The following is a 22,311-nucleotide window of genomic DNA, read 5'->3' as shown; positions in this document are numbered from 1 at the left end:
TTAGTATGACAGGAAAGGCCCTGCCTCACCCCACCGCACGTCACTGCTATATACTACATACTATATATAGAACTTATTGCATACAAAATACTAGAGTATAAATGAAAGCACCAAAGAGACAAAAATATATTCATTATATACTGAAGTATTCTTTTCCAAACCACAATAATTAGTTATTGTATGTTTGCTTTCTCTGTATACTGTATGTAGGTCACTTATGAAGCACAGCCAATAAACACTGAAAATTCCCATGGTTTGGTAATGGCGTGCTTAGATTATACTGTAATGTATTTTAATGTTCAAGTCTGCCCTCCCTTCTGATGAGGTGCCTGTGCAACCTAGAAGTACAGTATGTTAAGTTGTGCCCAGCAGTGGAAATTCTAAAGAGGGGCCCTGAATTGTCACATAAACGTCCAACTCTCTACCACTTTAGTACCAATAGTGCTTTTCCATTGTGTACAGAAAATACTGACTCTAGCAGTACAAATTTTATCTGCCATTTAAATATAATTGATATATAACTGTGCTATGATACATTTTGATACATTGTGTTCCATTTATTATAAAATATTGAAAGTATAGGATGAGACTTGAAGACTTGACTGGTGCAAAATGAAACACTAGGTGGAGAGAGAGTTGGAAGATGCTTTGCACTATGGAGCAGGCATTTTGCCCTTTAATTATTGTTTTAGGGTAGATCACATATGTGACTATAGCTCCTTTCTTAAAGCTTTTCAAACTAATGGTGAATATATGCATCCTCATCTGTGTTTTCCAGTCTAGTGTCATTTCATTGATATTTTTTATTTATTTCCAGAATAAGAGAACGGGACAGTAATGGTTCATATGCTCTATGTTTGATGCATGATAGAAAAGTTTCACATTATCGCATCGACCGAGACAAAACTGGAAAATTGTCAATACCAGAAGGGAAAAAATTTGACACTTTATGGCAGGTATTATATAATAACATGTAAAATAAATATAAACAGAATAATATAAAGTATGCTTTCTATTTTTCCTTATTGTTGGTAATACCTGGAAATGGGTAAATAATGGGGACACACTCACAGTGAGTAATAATAACAGATTTGATTTTCCAGCAGGCCTACTATACATTAAATTTGTTTACAAGCCCTTGCTCCATGCCAATATGCAACTGTTATGTAACATATAAAAGTTGTGTTTATTGATTTAGCAATTAGAGTTTTGACAATGCCATGCAATAAATATCTCTGAAAAATAATAGCAAAATTTGAGCTTAAAACTTTAATTAACCTGATGCAGGACATGGGAAAAAACAATAACAATAATTAAACATTGAACATGCCTTAGTCCATCTTTCAATAAAGCCAGTGAGTAGTAATCAAGGTGAAATTTATGTAGGGAACATAAAAAAGAGTTTTCCATAAATGTGTGTGTGTGTGTGTGTGTGTGTGTGTGTGTGTGTGTGTGTGTGTGTGTGTATACACACACACACACACACACACACACACACACACACACACACACACACACACACACACACACACACACTTCAAGGTTTAGCTGCCTGTGTGTTGCATATAAGTATATAGACACACTGGGCAGTTGCCCAGGGCCTTATTATTCTAGGGGCCTTCAAGCATAGGGTGTGCTGGGCAGGTGGGCATCCAGATCTTCTTGGGAGGAAGAGAATGCTGCCCATCCACTTTGTGAATTACACACAATCAGAGTGGCCGGGCAGCATTCTGTATCTGCCTCCCAGCCTGCAGACAGTGAATGGCTATCAGCATGCTGATTGGCGGATGGCTGGAGCTATCCACCAACCAGAGTGCTGAGAGCCATTCACTGTGTGGAAGCATGTGGAGAGGCCATGAGAAACTGCAAGCGTGGTATGTTATGATTTTTTTCTTTAAATGTATTACCTTGAAGTTGAATGGGTGGGTAGCAGTGACGTGTGGTGGGGTGAGGCAGATCCTTTCCTGTCATACAATCATTTGTGCCAGAGTTTTCCCTGTATAAACTATTTGAAAAATACAAAGAATATGTTTGAAATATCTTCTTTGTATTATTCTAACCATTTTTATAGCCAAATCTCTGGAGTAAAAAGTCTATGGCAGGTGAGGCAGTGCCTGTCTTTTCTGCGCATGTCTGGTCAAAACTCACCAAATTTCCTGGCGTTTATACTGCTGCACCTGTGTATAATGCCCAGATGCACCCTTTGGCTCATATATTGTGTGCAAATCTGGCTCTGGTGCTAGCCAGTGCCTCCTGTGCCATTTAGCTCACCGCACGTCCCTGGTGGTTAGGGGCCCCAGTGCATTGCTTTGCCAAGGCTCTACAATGCTTTGCCCAGGCTGAAACACCACATAAAAAGAAATATAGCTACCGAGGTAAGAAAAGGACAAGAGTAGGAGAAGTCATTTAACAAATTTGCAACTTGAAGAAATGCTGGTGACTTACAACTAAGAGAGGTATTCAGTAACAGTTGCTACTGAGATGTGATTGCATCTCCCCGCTCACCCCCGCAGTGCGCATGTGCAGGACCTGCTCTGCGTGTGTGTGGGTGCGGAAGATGCGATAGCCTTGCAGATATGTGAACGCCTCTGCCTGATTGACAGGCAGAGGCATTGGCAGGGCGGCAACGAGGCGTAGAGGCATTGGGTGGGCATGACAAATAAAAATGGGGGCTGGTTTGGGGTGGCCGCATGATGTCACACACGGTGCTGTGACCCAGAATATGCCCGCCCTGCACATGCTTTCGCAGCCTGGCTGCAAAGGCAGGGGGAATCCCCAAATCAGTGATGCGACTACAATTGCATTGCTGTTGCATCACTGCCAGATATTTGCATGCTGGGCAGCCCCCAGGATGTGATCGCAGCCAGTTGCAGTTTTTCTAAAAATAGCAAAACTGCAACTGAAGCTGAATAAGGGCATACATGTTTAGCAATGTTGGGGCCATATAGATATTACTAACACATTAAAATAGAGAGCTATAGCCAATTAGAAGATAGGAATTAATCACATTGCCTCATGTTAATACCTCAATCTTTGCCTAGATGCTTGTGCCATTCTAGTGTACAGTAGTGACAAGGAAGCATTGTGATTCATGGGCTATATATGCCATTTAACCAGATTAAAAAACAATCTGCTAGTATTAGAGTCTGCAAATGTCTGGACCATTCATACCAAGAATATCTGGGTGACAGTCCTGAAGGGGGCACACTGACCTCCTCCATTGCTCTAGGTTCTGCTTTATGTGCCCCAGAGCAGGTATAAGAAGGGAGTCCAGGGGGCATGTGCTGCGGTCTTCCCTCTCCTTGTCTGGGAGCTGCTGGGGTGGTGGGAGTGATTGTGAAGGGAGGAGAGTGAATGTGATCTGCACTGCAGGAGGCAGCTGGCACCTATGAGGAGAAACTGACTCTTACATGCAGAGCCGGCCCTAACCAATATCATGCCCTAGGCAAGATTTTGGCTGGTGCCCCCTAGCACCACCACTAGTTCCGCCTCTGACCCTGCACTTCTTTCCCAGCACCATCACCACTCATCCATAGCAGTCCTTATTTTGGTGTTTGTACTTTAAATTTTAAATTTTGTATTTTAAATAGGAACAGTTCGCACATTTGGCGCACAGCCCAAAAAGGGGTTTGTTTTTGCTGGCAAGGGGCATGGCCACACAATAGTACCCCCAATTCCAATTACGCCACATAGTACTGCACTTTATTCACATTTGATCATGCGATAGTTTCCATAATTCATATTACATCCCACAGTAGTATCACTTTACCTTATAAATGTTACGCCTCACAGTAGAGCCCCTTATTCACATTACATCACACTGAATTGCTCCTTATTCACATTACACCATACCCTATTGCTCTTTATTCACATAAGACGACACAGTAGTGCCCTTTCTATAAGCATGAAAACATAGTAGAGCACCTTATACACATAATGCCACACAGTAATGCCCCTAACACATATGAGACACATTATTAATGTCATTATAAACATAATGTGCCTTACACATTATGACAACCTTAATTAATGCCCTTTTACACATAATGGGGGTCATTTCGAGTTGTTCGCTCGTTGCCGATTTTCGCAACGGAGCGATTAAGGCAAAAATGCGCATGCGCATGGTACGCAGTGTGCATGCGCTAAGTAATTTAGCACAAAACTTAGTAGATTTACTCACGTCCGAACAAAGAATTTTCATTGTTGAAGTGATCGGAGTGTGATTGACAGGAAGTGGGTGTTTCTGGGCGGAAACTGACCGTTTTCTGGGAGTGTGCGGAAAAACGCAGGCGTGCCAGGATAAAACGTGGGAGTGTCTGGAGAAACGGGGGAGTGGCTGGCCGAACGCAGGGCGTGTTTGTGACGTCAAACCAGGAACGAAATGGGCTGAGCTGATCGCAGTATAGGAGTAAGTCTCGAGCTACTCAGAAACTGCTAAGAATTATTTATTCGCAATTCTGCTACTTTTTCGTTCTGCTAAGCGAAGATACACTCCCAGAGGGCGGCGGCCTAGCGTGTGCAATGCTGCTAAAAGCAGCTAGCGAGCGAACAACTCGGAATGACCCCCAATGTCCCTTACACAGCCCTTATACACATAATAACACACACAGTGCCCCCTACACATTTGCTGCACATTATTAGTGCCCCTATACACATAATGACACATACAGTAGTACCCTGTTACACATATGTCGCACATTATTAATGCCCTTATACACATAGGGCCCCTTACACATATGTTGCACATTATTAATGCATTTTTACATGACACACACAATGCTCCTTACACATATTCCGAACACTACTGCACAACCAACCCACTCACATGCACACAGCACTCACACTGCCACTAACACTGTGACCTCTGCCTCTGCTTGGATATAGATGTGTCCTCATAAATCTTGCCTCAATGCTAACGTCGGGCACCTTTTTTATGAAAATGCATCTTATTTGCATTGCTATGTGGCTAGGATGCACAAGCAGCTTCTGCTGATTAAAATGATATGCAGCATCCCTATATACTGTGTGAGACTGTGGCTGTATCTGCATATGAAATGCTACACACAGAATATAGGCATGCCGCATATCATTTTAATCAGCAGAAGCTGCTGGTGCCCCTATGCATATCAAATGCCCTAGGCAATTGCCTAGTTTGCCTATGCCTATGGCCGGCTCTGCTTACATGCACACTCCTCCCACCCTAATGTCCCCTCCTTCTAGCAGCTGTACAGGGGGCACAGTCAGCTGCACATGGGGACCATGTCCTCCTTAGCAGATGTCCCGGGCAGGGACCTTCTAAAAAGGCCAGTCTGAGGTAATTAGCCCCCCCCATCCCATTCCTCATCTCAGCAGCTCTGTAGAGAGTGTGTCTGGGTGCTGCTGGCATGAGGTGTAGTTAATGAATGTTAGCAGAGGGGGAAGTCGGGACGACCAACAGCCTCTGGGCTCTTGGTATGAGCTTACGTCCCTGAGCTGCATTCATTATAGATGTTACACATAAGTTAAAATGTACTTGCCAATAGTAAACCATGATCATAATGTATGTACAATTGCAATTAAAATCACAACCTTTTTGATTAGAGAACTTTGGTTTTATTACCCAGGAGTCCTTCTGCTCATGCGCAACTGCTGACCAGCATAGGTGTGCGCAGAACATTTTATTAGGGGGTGCATGACTGGAGTGGCATGCCTAGCACCGCCTACAGGGCGTGGCTAGCACTGCCTACTGGGCGTGGCTAGCACCATATATTAGCAGTCAATGCAAACTAAATAATATAGGTAATTTGATTAAATAGAGTGTACAGTGAGGGCATATATACACATATACACTCACAAACAGAGAATGAAAGGGACTCCAAATTCCACACCATTAAATATGCCTGGGTTTCTTCAGTAATATAGAGATATATAGTCAGTGAAAGGCTGCTGCACTCACATCACTTGTAATCTGTAAGCAGGTTATATACTTGAATCTCTCCACTCCAATCCATATACAGGGCAACGTTTCATTTTATTACATAACATTTCTTATGTCCTGAAAAAAATGTAATGCAATAAAATGAAACGTTGACCTGTATATGGACTGGAGTGTCCTGCTAAAGTGAGGTGGACAAGTATATAACCTGCTTACAGATTACAAGATCTGTGATTGCTGAAGCCTTTCACTGATATATACATATAAAGCTGAATGTGCGGCACTCACAATACTCAATAATGCTCAAACAGAATCATGATTTTCAACATTTCAATTTATCGGTTCATATTCATATTGTCATCAGGAAAATCCTACATCTTTTTATTGACCTTTCTTATGAAGGCAACTACGCAGTTGTTTATACTTTTACTGGGAGTGCCGTACCTTGGTTGGATTATTTATATATATATATATATATATAGCAGTTGAATCGGCACTCACTTTCTATAATAAATATTGCCCTGGTGCCATCCGGAAAACATTTACATGTACAGTACACCCAGCAAGCGGCGGCATTCAGAGTCTGGTCTCAGTAGGTGAAGTGTTAGACGATGGTGTGACTGAATAAAAGCACTTTTTGCACTTTGCACTTTACCTACTGAGTCCAGACTGCTGCCGCTTGCTGGGTGTACTGTACATACTGTATATATATATATATATATACTGTATATATATATATATATATATATATATATATATAGACAGTCCAACAAGGGGCGCTCTCCAGATTTCTATATATAATGAAGAATAATAAATTTATTAAACATACTCAACTTGCACAGGTTATTTCCCAAACATTTTAAATCCACACAGGACCTTTTGTTTGGGAAATAACCTATGCAAGTTGAGTATGTTCAATAAATGTATTCTTCATTATATAGAAGTCAGGGGAGTTTCTATAAGTATATGATGCTTTGGTATCTGGTGAACACCCCAGCTGCTGATTTCTCCTGAGGATGTGAGTGATATATATATATATATATACCGTATATATATATATATATATATATATATATACACACTGTACATATATATATATATATATTAGCAAAAGGTAATAATAACCATTTACTTCTCCTACATCCTAGAGGATGCTGGGGACTCCAAAAGGACCATGGGGTATAGACGGGATCCGCAGGAGACATGGGCACACTATAAGACTTTGAATGGGTGTGAACTGGCTCCTCCCTCTATGCCCCTCCTCCAGACCCCAGTTAGACTATGTGCCCAGAGAGACTGGACACACACTAGGGGAGCTCTCCTGAGTTTCTCTTAAAATACTTTATGTTAGGTTTGTTATTTTCAGGGAGACCTGCTGGCAACAGGCTCCCTGCATCGTGGGACTGAGGGGAGAGAAGCAGACCTACTTCTGTGAGTTTCAAGGCTCTGCTTCTTTGGCTACTGGACACCATTAGATCCAGAGGGTCTGATCACTTGGTTCGCCTAGCTGCACGTTCCCGGAGCCGCGCCGTCACCCCCCTCACAGAGCCAGAAGAAAGAAGCCGGGTGAGTAAAGGAAGAACAGAAGACTTCAGTGACGGCAGAAGACTTCAGAGTCTCTGAGGTACCGCTCAGCGGTCACGCTGCGCGCCATTGCTCCCACACACAAGCGGCACTACAAGGGTGCAGGGCACAAGGGGGGCGCCCTGGGCAGCAATATACCTCATATATATAGCCTGGCAAAGAGGTATACAGTGCATAGGCACTGTATACTGACCCCCGCCAGTATAAAAATGTGAAAAACTAGCGGGACTGAAGCGCGCCGAGAAGGGGGCGTGGCTTAGCCCTCACAACTCTATACAGCGCCATTTTCTCCTCACAGAGATGCTGGCCCCGCCAAAACACTGTTGAACAGCTAACAGTGTAAAATGAGGGGGGGGGGGGCACAGTTGTTTAGTGCAATATAGGTTTAACAATGAAGCACTATATATATATATATATATATATATATATATATAATGAGCGTGTTGGTAAATGAGTTGGTAAAAGTTTCTGTGTTTTCCCTGTCAGATACTGGAATCTACCCATTATAGCAATGTCGGTGGGTGATTAGTACACTTGTGTCGACATGTGTGAGTGCTCTGCCACAAACAGCTATGGGAATCCCTCTGTCGGCATTGCCGACTCCTGATGGTACTTGATTCATGAGATTAAGTGTCAGCTTGTCAGTAGTTGTAAGCTTTTCCAAAGAAAACACTGTATGGGAGACACAGACGTATGTGGGTGACCCTGTCGTCACCAACTATTATGACTGGGTGTAAAATAATGTAAAAAACCTATACCTGTATATATATATATATATATATATATATGTATGGTACGGTTGCATTGAGCTGTAGCTCGAGCACAGACGTGGTAGTATTTGTGGGGGCGTGATTTTAAATTATGTATATATTTCCCTCAGACCCCTCGGGGTCGCAAAAATGTTATTTTGCCCAGTTATTAGTCCCTGTTGTCGACACTAATACTATGTCTTATGTCGGCCATAATGTTTCCTGATTAGATCCACAACATTGGCATTCAGTACATGTTCATACACATTCAGAACACATTAATGTCACTGGGGACCCTGCTGTCCCTGACAAATATATATATATATATATATATATATATATGAGATGTATATATAGATATATGTGTATATGTGTATTTAAATGTGTATATTCATATTACAATTTATTATGAATGCTGAAGTAAAGTTATTCCTTTTCATGTGCTGGTCGCTCTGTTGATGAAGCTCTAGGTCAGCCGTGACAAGATGGTCTCGAATCCTCACGAGGAGTCTGAGTGTTTATTCTTCTCCCGCCGTGGATAGAATAAAGCGAATGTCAACCCCTGGTCTGCACGGGGCCCTGTCACAAAGGATCGTATACAGGAAGCTAAGTGATATTTTAATTATATGCTTTGATGATATTTGCATTACATACGCATGGGGGAGTGCTTGTATTCAGAAATGGTCGGTTACCTTGTTATCCGATATAATTACCCTGGGGAGAAATGGGATATTCCTTGGGTCTTATCTAGAACATTGCAACTTGCTGCCGTGCGACTACAAGAGGTATGCACTAACTCCCAGAAATACTGGAGTATCGTCCCTATGAAGGGATAATCTGGTTTGGGGATGACTTGGTTAAGTTGATCTCGGCAGATATCACTGGTAAGTCTACCTTCTTGTGCTATGTTCCATCACAACGGTCGGTGACGCATTTTTTGTAGGATGCAGTCGTTTTGACCAGTTGGATACCGTTTTTTCCCCTTCTTTGCAGGTACCGGAAGGTAAAAAGGTAAGAGGTCTGCAGCCTTTTCAAGTTCACAGAAGCAGATATCGTCCTCTGTTTCTACCACATCCACTGCTTGTCGCTGGGTCTATCTTGCTGGAGCCCACACCGGTGGGAACTCGTCTAATACTCTTCAGTCAGTCCTGGAATGGACTTGGACCAGTGAGTTAAGAATAGAGTCCAAAGGGGGACATACTGGAGTTTCCAGATGATTCCCCTCACTGATTTTCAAATAGATCTTACTGATTCTCCTCTGGACGGGGAGGTAGTATGCAACGCCATACAAGAGTTGGGTCAGGATCAGGACATTGTCCTGCTGTCCCTGTCACAAAAAAAAAAAAAAAAAAGCTGTTATTTAAGCTTTTTCGTGCTTCTGAGCCCGGACAGCTCGGTCAGAACAATCCCAAAAAGATTTCTACTTAAGAAGTTGAACTACAAGATGGAATCTCTCAGGGCAGGATCTCCAACCTGTAAAAGAAGAAAGAGGGTTTAAATGCGGTTTCATCCGCATTAACCTTACCTGGGTTTGCTATTCAGGATTGTCATGGCCATTTCACCAGAGTGATGGCAGTATGATGGTTTTCCTTTAGTAAGAGCCATTATTATTATTATGTACTGGGACGCTCTCCGGACTACGGCGAGGTCAAGAAACAAGTGGTACAAATCGTTGTTTCTCTCTGACAGTTCTTCAACATAGAATCGCTGTTGATCCCAACGACGCAGATGTCGGAGTTGGGAATAAGATTAGATACTGAATTGTTGAGAGTTTGTTTTTTCCTGTGGTAAGAGATCTGAGGATCCAGAGTCGGATCAGATTTGCAACAGTGTAAACCCATCAAGACGTTCCGTTAATGCAGAAGATGGTTGCGGCCTTCGAGGCCATTCGGTGAGCAGGTCAAATGCAAGAGTGGTTTTTGCGGGACCAGTTGGACATGTGGTCCGGGTCTCATCTGCACATGCACCGGAAAATAATCCTATTTTCCAGGACCAAGATATCTCTCCTGTGGTGGCTTCACAGTTCTCACCACCTAGAGGGACGAAGGTTCGGGATCCAGGATTAGATCCTGGTGTCCATGGATACAAGTCTCCGAGGCTGGGGAGCAGTCTTTCCAGGGGAAGAATTTCCAGGGGAAAAGGTCAAGCCGGAAAGCTTGTCTGCAATAAGCATTCTTGAATTAAGAGCTATTTACAACGGAACATCTTCTTCGCGATCTGCCCATCTTAATTCTGTCGGACGACTTAACAGCAGTGGCGTAGGTAAGCCACTAGGGCGGAACGAAGAGCAAAGCGCCAAGGTTGCTGGGCAGAAAGGCATGTACACGCTCTATTAGCGGTCTTCGTTCCGGGTGTAGACAACGGAGAAATAGACTTCCTCAGCAGACACGATCTACATCCAGGAGAGTGGGGTCTTCATCAAGAAGTTTTCACAGAAGTGACAAGTCTTTGGGGAGAATTCCTCAATTAGACATGATGGCATCTCGCCTCAACAAGAAACTTCAGGGATATTGTTCCAGGTCAAGGGACACTCAAGCAATAGCAGTGGATGCCCTCGTGACACCGTGGGTGTTTCAGTCGGTCTATGTGTTCCCTCCACTTTCACTCTTTCCGAAGGTGGTAAACATAAGAAGAACAAGCCAAGGAGGGCTTGGTATCCAGATCTTCAAGACTTACTCATAGAAGATCCCTGGCCTCTTCCTCTACGAGAGGACCTGTTACAGCACGGACCGGGCGTGTATCAAGACTTAATGCGGCTGCGTTTGACGGCATGGCGGTTGAACGCCATATCCTAACCCGAAAGGGTATTTCCGGTGAAGTCATTCCCACATTGCTTCAGGCTAGGAAAGGAGTAACAGCGAAGCTTTACCACCGTATTTGGAGGAAGTATGTGTCTTGGTGTGAATCCAAGAAGGCTTCTACGGAAGAATTTCAGCTGGGTCGTTTCTCCATTTTTTTGCAAGCAGGTGTGGATGCAGGCCTAAAGTTAGGCTCCATTAAAGTGCAGATTTCGGCCTTATCAATTTTCTTTCAAAAAGAATTGGCCACCCTTCCAGAAGTTCAGACTTTCGTGAAAGGAGTGCTGCACATCCAACCTCCATTTGTGCCCCCAGTGGCGCCATGGGACCTTAACATGGTGTTGCAGTTTCTTATGTCACACTGCTTGGAACCTTTATGAAAGGTTGAGTTAAAATTTATCACTTGGAAAGTGGTCATGCTATTGGCCTTGGCGTCCGCAAGGCGGGTGTCAGAATTAGCGGCTTTGTCTCACAAGAGCCCCTATTTGATCTTCCATGTAGATAGAGTGGAAGTGAGAAGTCAGCAACAATTTCTGCCAAAAGTGGTTTCTGCTTTTCACATGAATCAACCTATTGGGGTGCCTGTGGCTACTGAAGCCTTGGCTGATTCGAAGTCTCTCGATGTAGTCAGAGCTTTAAATATTTATGTCGCCAGAACGGCTCAGATTGGGGAAACAGAGGCTCTGTTTATCCTGTATGCTCCCAACAAAATTGGGGTTTCTGCTTCTAAGCAGACTGTTGCTTGCTGGATCTGTGATACGATTCGGCATGCTCATTCTACGGCTGGATTGCCGTTACCGAAGTCGGTGAAGGCCCATTCTACCAGGAAGGTGGGCTCTTCTTGGGCGGATGCCAGAGGAGTCTCAGCGGTTCAATTTTGCCGAGCAGCTACTTGGTCGGGTTCAAACACTTTTTCTAAGTTCTACAAGTTTGATACCCTGGATGATGAGGACCTCATGTTTGCTCAATCGGTGCTGCGGAGTCGTCCGCACTCTCCCGCCCAGTCTGGAGCTTTGGTATAAACTTCATGGTCCTTTTGGAGTCCCCAGCATCCTCTAGGACGTAGGAGAAAATAGGATTTTAATACCTACCGGTAAATCCTTTTCTCGCCCGTCCCAGTGCGTACTGTATCTGCAGCTATTGGTTGTGGTTACACTCATGTGGTGTTTCTTTTCAGTCAAGTCTGTTGCTGACGTTATTCATGCCATGGCATGCGGTATGCTATTATTGGATTTTTGGTCAGCATATTGCTGTATATTTTTCATGCCGTCGGCTGGTGTTCTATTGAATGTCACGTTCTGCGGCATGTTCGAGGTGTGAGCTTGTATGACACTCACCGTGTTTAAACAATAAATTCTTTCCTCTAAATGTCCGTCTCCCTGGGAACAGTTCTCTAACTGGAGTCTGGAGGAGGGGCATAGAGGGAGGAGCCAGTTCACACCCATTCAAAGTCTTATAGTGTGCCCATGTCTCCTGCGGATCCCGTCTATACCCCATGGTCCTTTTGGAGTCCCCAGCATCCTCTAGGATGTAGGAGAAGTAAATGGTTATTATTACCTTTTGCTAATATATATATATATATATGTACAGTGGCCCTCATTCCGAGTTGTTCGCTCGGTATTTTTCATCGCATCGCAGTGAGAATTCTCTTAGTGCGCATGCGTAATGTTCGCACTGCGCATGCGTCAAGTAACTTTACTAAGAAGAAAGTAATTTTACTCACGGCTTTTTCGTCGCTCCGGAGAACGCATTGTGATTGACAGGAAATGGGTGTTACTGGGCGGATGTACGGCGTTTTAGGGGCGTGTGGCAGGAAACGCTACCGTTTCCGGAAAAAACGCAGGCGTGTCTGGAGAAACGGTGGGAGTGCTTGGGCGAACGCTGGGTGTGTTTATGACGTCAGCCGGGACCGAAAAGCACTGAATTGATCGCACAGGCAGAGTAAGTCTGGAGTTACTCAGAAACTGCTAACTCGGTTTTGATCGCAATATTGCGAATACATCGGTCGCACATTTAAGATGTTTAGATTCACTCCCAGTAGGCGGCGGCTTAGCGTGTGTAACTCTGCTATAATCGCCTTGCGAGCGAACAACTCGGAATGAGGGCCAGTGTGTATATATATATATATATATATATATATATACGGTATATATATATATATATATCACTCACATCCTCAGGAGAAATCAGCAGCTGGGGTGTTCACCAGATACCAAAGCATCATATACTTATAGAAACTCCCCTGACTTCTATATAATGAAGAATACATTTATTGAACATACTCAACTTGCATAGGTTATTTCCCAAACAAAAGGTCCTGTGTGGATTTAAAATGTTTGGGAAATAACCTGTGCAAGTTGAGTATGTTTAATAAATTTATTATTCTTCATTATATATAGAAATCTGGAGAGCGCCCCTTGTTGGACTGTTCACACCCATTCAAAGTCTTATAGTGTGCCCATGTCTCCTGCGGATCCCGTCTATACCCCATGGTCCTTTTGGAGTCCCCAGCATCCTCTACGGACTAAGAGAAAAGGATTTACCGGTAGGTATTAAAATCCTATTTTTTCTATACAGAAATGTATCCCCCCCACCCCCTGCCTGGCTTGAACCCCTCTCTTTCCCCTGGTGCATACAGTGAGTGAGTGAGTCATTTAAGCCTTGACTCTCACTCACATTCTGAAGGCTCAGGCAGGAAGGCTCAGCTGCCTGTTTCCAGAGATACCACCACTGTCCTCCTCCAGCGGTCCTAGGGGCTCCAGACAGTCCTGGCGTGGTGTGTGCTGCCGAAAATGTCAGGGCAGGGCACACAAGTGACTCCCACTGCAGTGACTCCCACCGCCACTAGAAACTGAGCACAGGCAGAAGCCGGGAGGAGAGCGCAGGGTCGGCGGGAAGGAAGGGAGGGAGGGCGCACGTTGTGACGTGCTGATGTCAATCACGAGGCAGTCGGACCATAACGGTGGGTGGGCTGGGCTGTGCGGCCAGCCACCCACCCACAATAAAGCTGACACTCAGTTCAACTGTTAGTCTGACCGGCGCAGTGGGAGGTGGTGACTGTAACAGCCCAGGTAGCGATGCAGGAGGTAATCCTATTATCGCTATCAGTGTTCTGCTGTAGTAGGACTGCTACAACAGCAGCACACAGACAGTGATGATCGGATCGCAGGTGAGACATGCGGGGGGTTCCGGACATTAGGGGGTGCCTGTGCGCACAAGGCACCCCCTGTGTGCACGCCTATGGACCAGTGCATATGGGAGCCGCAGTGGACACTGGGAAGGATCCTATTGGATCCCTCTCTGGGAATTATGCATTAAGAAGCCATAGGCTTCTATTACACAGCACTATCTATAGATGGCATTGCCTACCGGGTACAAACTCTGCAAAGTTTCTGGAGCTTGAAACATATGGGTAACGCTGTCAGAATTCCAACGCCAGTTTTCAGAGTTCTGACAGCATTTTGCCATGATACATCCTACCTTTGAACTGGTAAAAGCAGTCAAACCTGCAGATGTTTCAGAGTTCCCAATGGTGTTTCAAAGTTTTGCTAAAATTGTGAACCATTTTAAGAGTTTGGCCATTTCTAAAAGTGACCATACATTAATCCATAGCACAATTTCTATATGCTTGAATTGCAAATATCTATATACAGAATCTTCTAGTAAACCTTTTGGACTTTTGCTCGTTTGGTGGTCTTAAATTAAATTAAGTAACCTACTGTAGTTAGTTTGTAGATTATTATTTTATTAGGTATACTGTTTGTAATTACTATATACAGTGGTTTTATGATATAATACATAACACACAGCATTCACATTTATTTTAGCAATTATAAATCTCTTTTTAAATCCGAACAAAAAAAACTTTAAAACAGAACTAAAAAGTGGCTAAACTAAAAATAAAAAAATAAAAACCAGGAGAGGAACATTATCAGCTTTAACTGAAAATTAAAAACACACCACACATGAAACATACAATAAGTGACAAAATAAACAATTTTCTTAGAAAGTAAACCATCACATTTTGCTTTTTCATCCCTCAAACTATACAGCTACTAAAAAGGCAATAACAGCCAGAATGGGAGGCATCTGATATGCTGGCTGTCGGGATCCCGGCGCTCAGCATACCGGCGCCGCAATCCCGACAGCCGGCATAACGACAACTACTCTTCCTCTTGGGGGGTCCACAACACCCCTGGAGGGTGAACACCGTGCCCACATTGTGGCGAGCGCAGCGAGCCAGCAAGGGGCTCTTTTGTGCTCACTCTGCTGCCAATGCCGGTATGCTGGGCACCGGGATCCTGACAGCCGGCATAACGTAGTAGTCCTGTCAGAACATATGTGCTTACAGTGCTGTGCAAGAAAGCTGCTGCATAATGGGAAATTCACCACTATTATTATTATTATTATTATTATTATTTAGGTAATTTTTATCTAAGTTATAATAGTCATTAATTTCCAAATGTTTTAACTTTTCAGTTGGTTGAACATTATTCGTACAAACCCGATGGACTTTTGAGGTCCCTAACAAATCCATGTCCTCGATACAATGCTATCAGTAGTGGGACCTGTGAGTATTACAGTAGTTACAGTGCTTTGATACAGCATTTCTAATGTACACTAGTAACATTTTGTAGCTGAGCAGGTGCCTGAAAGCACATGACGCCTGTTACTGTCTCAATGCACCTTGGAGTGTTGCAATACCCACAACTTTAATGAATTTGATTATACAGGGTTATGTTTTATGCATTTTAAATACTTTAGCTTAATTTATAAATCTCATAAAATAAAAATGGATTGTATGTAGCATGCATAACAAGAGGAATTATATAGTGCACTCGGTCAATATTGAAAAAGAAGTAAATTTTTAAGGACCGTGGGTAAATTTACTAAGATGGGAGTTCTATTTAAGATGGGATGTTGCCCATAGCAACCAATCAGATTCTACTTCTCATTTATCTAGCACCTTCTAGAAGATAATACCTGGAATCTGATTGGTTGCTATGGGCAACATCCCATCTTAAATAGAACTCCCATCTTAGTAAATTTACCCCCAGGAGTTCTTGAAGCCAGGAACTCATGCTAAAAATTAGGCACATTTGGCAACTATAGAAATACAGAATTTTGACACTTTTTTTTATAATAAGATAGAGTTATGAGTCATTTTATTGAGCAGGGGTCAAGGGGTCTGGACTCTGGATGTGTTCCTATACTCTATGCACAGAGATTAAGAAACTTTTATTTTGATTTTTAAAAGACAAAAGAAAAAAAGAAATCAATAAACATAGTGCATCTTATTCACAAATAAAACAAAACTATTTTGCTAAATTGCACTGATCAATTTAATGTGCCACATTTGTACATACACCTGTGTGCGAATAACTCAGAATCTGTATATGAAGTGCTACAATGCCACTTTTTATCACATCAAGTTCCATTGTGCTTTTTCTTTGACTTTATAAGTGGCATGATGGCACTTGTTATAAATAATTCCTCTGTGGTTAAAGTCACAGCCCAGTGTGTTTCTCTGTGTCTAATAAGATGCAATATAAAGAAAAATGACTTTATTCCACACTGTTGGAGCTGCTCGGTCACGCAAGGATTCTTGCACTGTATGGTGTATTGAGGCTAGGTGAATGAGGAGCTCCACTTGTACATGAGCAGTAAATTTAGGATCATAGCTTTATGAATGTTTATAGAACAGCAAATTTAAATCTCAACCATGTAAATATACTGTATTTAAGCTTTATTTCTTAATAGGTATTTGAAATGTATTCCCCAGATAATATAATAGTGACTTGCGCTGGTACTGACTACTAATTTTGCTATCACAAAACTCAGTGTGAACATAGAGAAGTGAGAAAGAAAAAGAGGGTGAGCACACTGACAGCAATCAGGGATAATGTATTACAGTGGAAATTTACATAGTTAAATTAAATAAAGTAATATTTTAACACATTAAGCTTCAGGCCATGCATTTTTTATTATGCAATGCCTTATTATATACTGTATATACTTAGGTACATTTGAGTGAAAAACAATACAGCACACGATTGACTTGAGTATAATGAAGAACAATTCATAAGTACACAACACCCATCAAACAAATTACCTTTTATCCATCTCACCAGCAGCCGTTTATCCAGCACCAAGAGAGACATTTAACCAGTACCATGCACACTGCATATCAGTAACCGGGATCAATTTGAACTATCATTTGTTCAGCCACACAAGGGACTAGTGATCAAGCACAGAAACCACATATTAGTCCCAAAAAGACTACTACTAACTAGCTCCAAGAAACCCTTAACAAAGATTATAATGTTTCTGTTACTACTGTCACTGACCACTGGATTCTCACATGCTCTCACAAACACTCATCAGTGTGTTTGGTATTGATACTGGCTTTCCCCAGTGATCTACAGTACAGTAGCTATTCAGAATGTAACATTTGATGTTAGGGATCAGTTTATAACACCAATGAGTATGGAGCTTATAGTCGTTATAAATTGTTAAGATGCCACGTGGCATTTGTGCAACTGTGAGTCGCTTTATATTCTTCTTGCATGTATCTTCCAGTAGGTACATTGTGACACAAATTAAGTAAATTCTTAAATATCTTTCTCTATCGTCCTAGTGGATGCTGGGGTTCCTGAAAGGACCATGGGGAATAGCGGCTCCGCAGGAGACAGGGCACAAAAAGTAAAGCTTTAGGATCAGGTGGTGTGCACTGGCTCCTCCCCCTATGACCCTCCTCCAAGCCCCAGTTAGGTTTTTGTGCCCGGCCGAGAAGGGTGCAATCTAGGTGGCTCTCCTAAAGAGCTGCTTAGAAAAGTTTAGCTTAGGTTTTTTATTTTACAGTGAGTCCTGCTGGCAACAGGATCACTGCATCGAGGGACTTAGGGGAGAAGAAGTGAACTCACCTGCGTGCAGGATGGATTGGCTTCTTTGGCTACTGGACATTAGCTCCAGAGGGACGATCACAGGTACAGCCTGGATGGTCACCGGAGCCTCGCCGCCGGCCCCCTTGCAGATGCTGAAAAGAGAAGAAGGTCCAGAATCGGCGGCAGAAGACTCCTCAGTCTTCTTAAGGTAGCGCACAGCACTGCAGCTGTGCGCCATTGCTCTCAGCACACTTCACACGGCAGTCACTGAGGGTGCAGGGCGCTGGGGGGGGGCGCCCTGGGCAGCAATGAAAATCCTTTTTTTGGCAAAAAATACCTCACATATAGCCTCCGGGGCTATATGGAGATATTTAACCCCTGCCAGAATCCATTTTTAAGCGGGAGACGAGCCCGCCGAAAAGGGGGCGGGGCCTATCTCCTCAGCACACAGCGCCATTTCCTCACACAGTTCCGCTGGTCAGGAAGGCTCCCAGGCTCTCCCCTGCACTGCACTACAGAAACAGGGTTAAATCAAGAGAGGGGGGGCAAAATTTGGCGAAATTGTGATTTTATAAAAGCAGCTATAAGGGAGCACTTATTATAAGGCTATCCCTGTAAAATATAGCGCTTTGGTGTGTGCTGGCAAACTCTCCCTCTGTCTCCCCAAGGGGCTAGTGGGGTCCTGTCCTCTATCAGAGCATTCCCTGTGTGTGTGTGCTATATGTCGGTACGTGTGTGTCGACATGTATGAGGACGATGTTGGTGAGGAGGCGGAGCAAATTGCCTGTAATGGTGATGTCACTCTCTAGGGAGTCGACACCGGAATGGATGGCTTATTTATGGAATTACGTGATAATGTCAACACGCTGCAAGGTCGGTTGGCGACATGAGACGGCTGGCAAACAAATTAGTACCTGTCCAGGCGTCTCAAACACCGTCAGGGGCGTTAAAACGTCCTTTTACCTCAGTCGGTCGACAGACACAGACACGGACACTGATTTCAGTGTCGACGGTGAAGAAACAAACGTATTTCCCTTTAGGGCCACACGTTACTTGTTAAGGGCAATGAAGGAGGTGTTACATATTTCTGATACTACAAGTACCACAAAAGAGGGTATTATGTGGGATGTGAAAAAACTACCTGTAGCTTTTCCTTAATCAGATAAATTAAATGAAGTGTGTGATGATGCGTGGGTTCCCCCCGATAGAAAATTATTGGCGGTATACCCTTTCCCGCCAGAAGTTAGGGCGCGGTGGGAAACACCCCTTAGGGTGGATAAGGCGCTCACACGCTTATCAAAACAAGTGGCGGTACCGTCTATAGATAGGGCCGTCCTCAAGGAGCCAGCTGACAGGAGGCTGGAAAATATCATAAAAAGTATATACACACATACTGGTGTTATACTGCGACCAGCGATCGCCTCAGCCTGGATGTGCAGAGCTGGGGTGGCTTGGTCGGATTCCCTGACTAAAAATATTGATACCCTTGACAGGGACAGTATTTTATTGACTATAGAGCATTTAAAGGATGCATTTCTATATATACGAGATGCACAGAGGGATATTTGCACTCTGGCATCAAGAGTAAGTGCGATGTCCATATCTGCCAGAAGATGTTTATGGACACGACAGTGGTCAGGTGATGCAGATTCCAAACGGCACAAAGGTGTATTGCCGTATAAAGGAAGAGGAGTTATTTGGGGTCGGTCCATCGGACCTGGTGGCCACGGCAACTGCTGGAAAATCCACCGTTTTTACCCTAAGTCACATCTCTGCAGAAAAAGACACCGTCTTTTCAGCCTCAGTCCTTTCGTCCCTATAAGAGTCATATCTGCCCAGGGATAGAGGAAAGGGAAGAAGACTGCAGCAGGCAGCCCATTCCCAGGAACAGAAGCCTTCCACCGCTTCTGCCAAGCTCTCAGCATGACGCTGGGACCGTACAGGACCCCTGGATCCTACAAGTAGTATCCCAGGGGTACAGATTGGAATGTCGAGACGTTTCCCCCTCGCAGGCTCCTGAAGTCTGCTTTACCAAGGTCTCCCTCCGACAAGGAGGCAGTATGGGAAACAATTCACAAGCTGTATTCCCAGCAGGTGATAATCAAATTACCCCTCCTACAACAAGGAAAGGGGTATTATTCCACACTATATTGTGGTACTGAAGCCAGAAGGCTAGGTGAGACCTATTCTAAATCTAAAAAATTTGAACACTTACAAAGGTTCAAATCAAGATGGAGTCACTCAGAGCAGTGATAACGAACCAGGAAGAAGGGGACTATATAGTGTCCCGGGACATCAGGGATGCTTACCTCCATGTCCCAAATTTGCCCTTCTCACTAAGGGTACTTCAGGTTCGTGGTACAGAACTGTCACTATCAGTTTCAGACGCTGCCGTTTGGATTGTCCACGGCACCCCGGGTCTTTACCAAGGTAATGGCCGAAACGATGATTCTTCTTCGAAGAAAAGGCGTCTTAATTATCCCTTACTTGGACGATCTCCTGATAAGGGCAAAGTCCAGGGAACAGTTGGAGGTCGGAGTAGCACTATCTCGGATACTGCTACAACAGCACGGGTGGATTCTAAATATTCCAAAATCGCAGCTGATCCCGACGACACGTCTGCTGTGCCTAGGGATGATTCTGGACACAGTCCAGAAAAAGGTGTTTCTCCCGGAAGAGAAAGCCAGGGAGTTATCCGAGCTAGTCAGGAACCTCCTAAAACCAGGAAAAGTGTCAGTGCATCATTGCACAAGGGTCCTGGTAAAAATGGTGGCTTCCTACGAAGCAATTCCATTCGGCAGATTTCACGCAAGAACTTTTCAGTGGGATCTGCTGGACAAATGGTCCGGATCGCATCTTCAGATGCATCAGCGGATAACCCTATATCCAAGGACAAGGGTGTCTCTCCTGTGGTGGTTACAGAGTGCTCATCTTCTAGAGGGCCGCAGATTCGGCATTCAGAATTGGATGCTGGTGACCACGGAGGCCAGCCCGAGAGGCTGGGGAGCAGTCACACAAGGAAAAAATTTCCAGGGAGTGTGATCAAGTCTGGAGACTTTTCTCCACATAAATATACTGGAGCTAAGGGTAATTTTATAATGCTCTAAGCTTAGCAAGACCTCTGCTTCAAGGTCAGCCGGTATTGATCCAGTGGGAAAAACATCACGGCAGTCGCCCACGTAAACAGACAGGGCGGCACAAGAAGCAGGAGGGCAATGGCAAAAACTGCAAGGACTTTTCGCTGGGCGGAAAATCATGTGATAGCACTGTCAGCAGTGTTTCATTCCGGGAATGGAAACTGGGAAGCAGACTTCCTCAGCAGGCACGACCTCCACCCGGGAGAGTGGAAACTTCATCGGGAAGTTTTTCCACATGATTGTGAACCGTTGGGAAATACCAAAGGTGGACATGATGGCGTCCCGTCTGAACAAAAAAGGGGACAGGTATTGCGCCAGGTCAAGAGACCCTCAGGCAATAGCTGTGGACGTTCTGGTAACACCGTGGGTGTACCAGTCGGTGTATGTGTTCCCTCCTCTGCTTCTCATACCTAAGGTACTGAGAATTATAAGACGTAGAGGAGTAAGAACTATACTCATGGCTCCGGATTGGCCAAGAAGGACTTGGTACCCGGAACTTCAAGAGATGCTCACAGAGGACTTATGGCCTCTGCCGCTAAGAAGGGACTTGCTTCAGCAAGTACCATGTCTGTTCCAAGACTTACCGCAGCTGCGTTTGACGGCATGGCGGTGGAACGCCGGATCCTAAGGGAAAAAGGCATTCCGGAAGAGGTCATTCCTACCCTGGTCAAAGCCAGGAAGGAGGTGACCGCACAACATTATCACCACATGTGGCGAAAATATGTTGCGTGGTGTGAGGCCAGGAAGGCCCCACGAAGAAATTTCAACTCGGTCGATTCCTGCATTTCCTGCAAACAGGAGTGTCTATGGGCCTCAAATTGGGGTCCATTAAGGTTCAAATTTCGGCCCTGTCGATTTTCTTCCAGAAAGAATTGGCTTCAGTTCCTGAAGTCCAGAAGTTTGTCAAGGGAGTATTGCATATACAACCCCCTTTTGTGCCTCCAGTGGCACTGTGGGATCTCAACGTAGTTCTGGGATTCCTCAAATCACATTGGTTTAAAACCAGTCAAATCTGTGGATTTGAAGCATCTCACATGAAAAGTGACCATGCTCTTGGCCCTGGCCTGGGCCAGGCGAGTGTCAAATTGGTGGGTTTTTTTTTTTCTCAAAAAAGCCCATATCTGTTTGTCCATTCGGACAGGGCAGAGCTGCGGACTCGTCCCCAGTTCTCTCCCTAAGGTGGTGTCAGTGTTTCACCTGAACCAGCTTATTGTGGTGCCTTGCGCCTACTAGGGACTTGGAGGA

General features: G+C 44.1%; 1 protein-coding gene across 9 annotated transcripts in view; it reads left to right on the top strand.

Annotated features, from left to right (window-relative positions):
* SYK (spleen associated tyrosine kinase) overlaps nt 1-22,311 on the top strand; it is a 233,913-nt gene that overhangs the window by 106,471 nt on the left and 105,131 nt on the right. For 8 of the 9 annotated variants that reach the window (XM_063913684.1, XM_063913683.1, XM_063913682.1 and 5 more), the window contains 2 exons: nt 818-956; nt 15,525-15,615. In XM_063913684.1, coding sequence (XP_063769754.1) covers nt 818-956; nt 15,525-15,615 — 230 coding nt within the window. The remainder of the gene's footprint in view (nt 1-817; nt 957-15,524; nt 15,616-22,311) is intronic. The other variant, XM_063913685.1, reaches the window with a different exon arrangement.

This window comes from Pseudophryne corroboree, chromosome 1, assembly GCF_028390025.1.
Source record: "Pseudophryne corroboree isolate aPseCor3 chromosome 1, aPseCor3.hap2, whole genome shotgun sequence".
Lineage (NCBI taxonomy): Eukaryota > Metazoa > Chordata > Amphibia > Anura > Myobatrachidae > Pseudophryne > Pseudophryne corroboree.
Note: the sequence above shows the minus strand (reverse complement) of the source record. Positions and strands in the feature narration are given on the sequence as shown.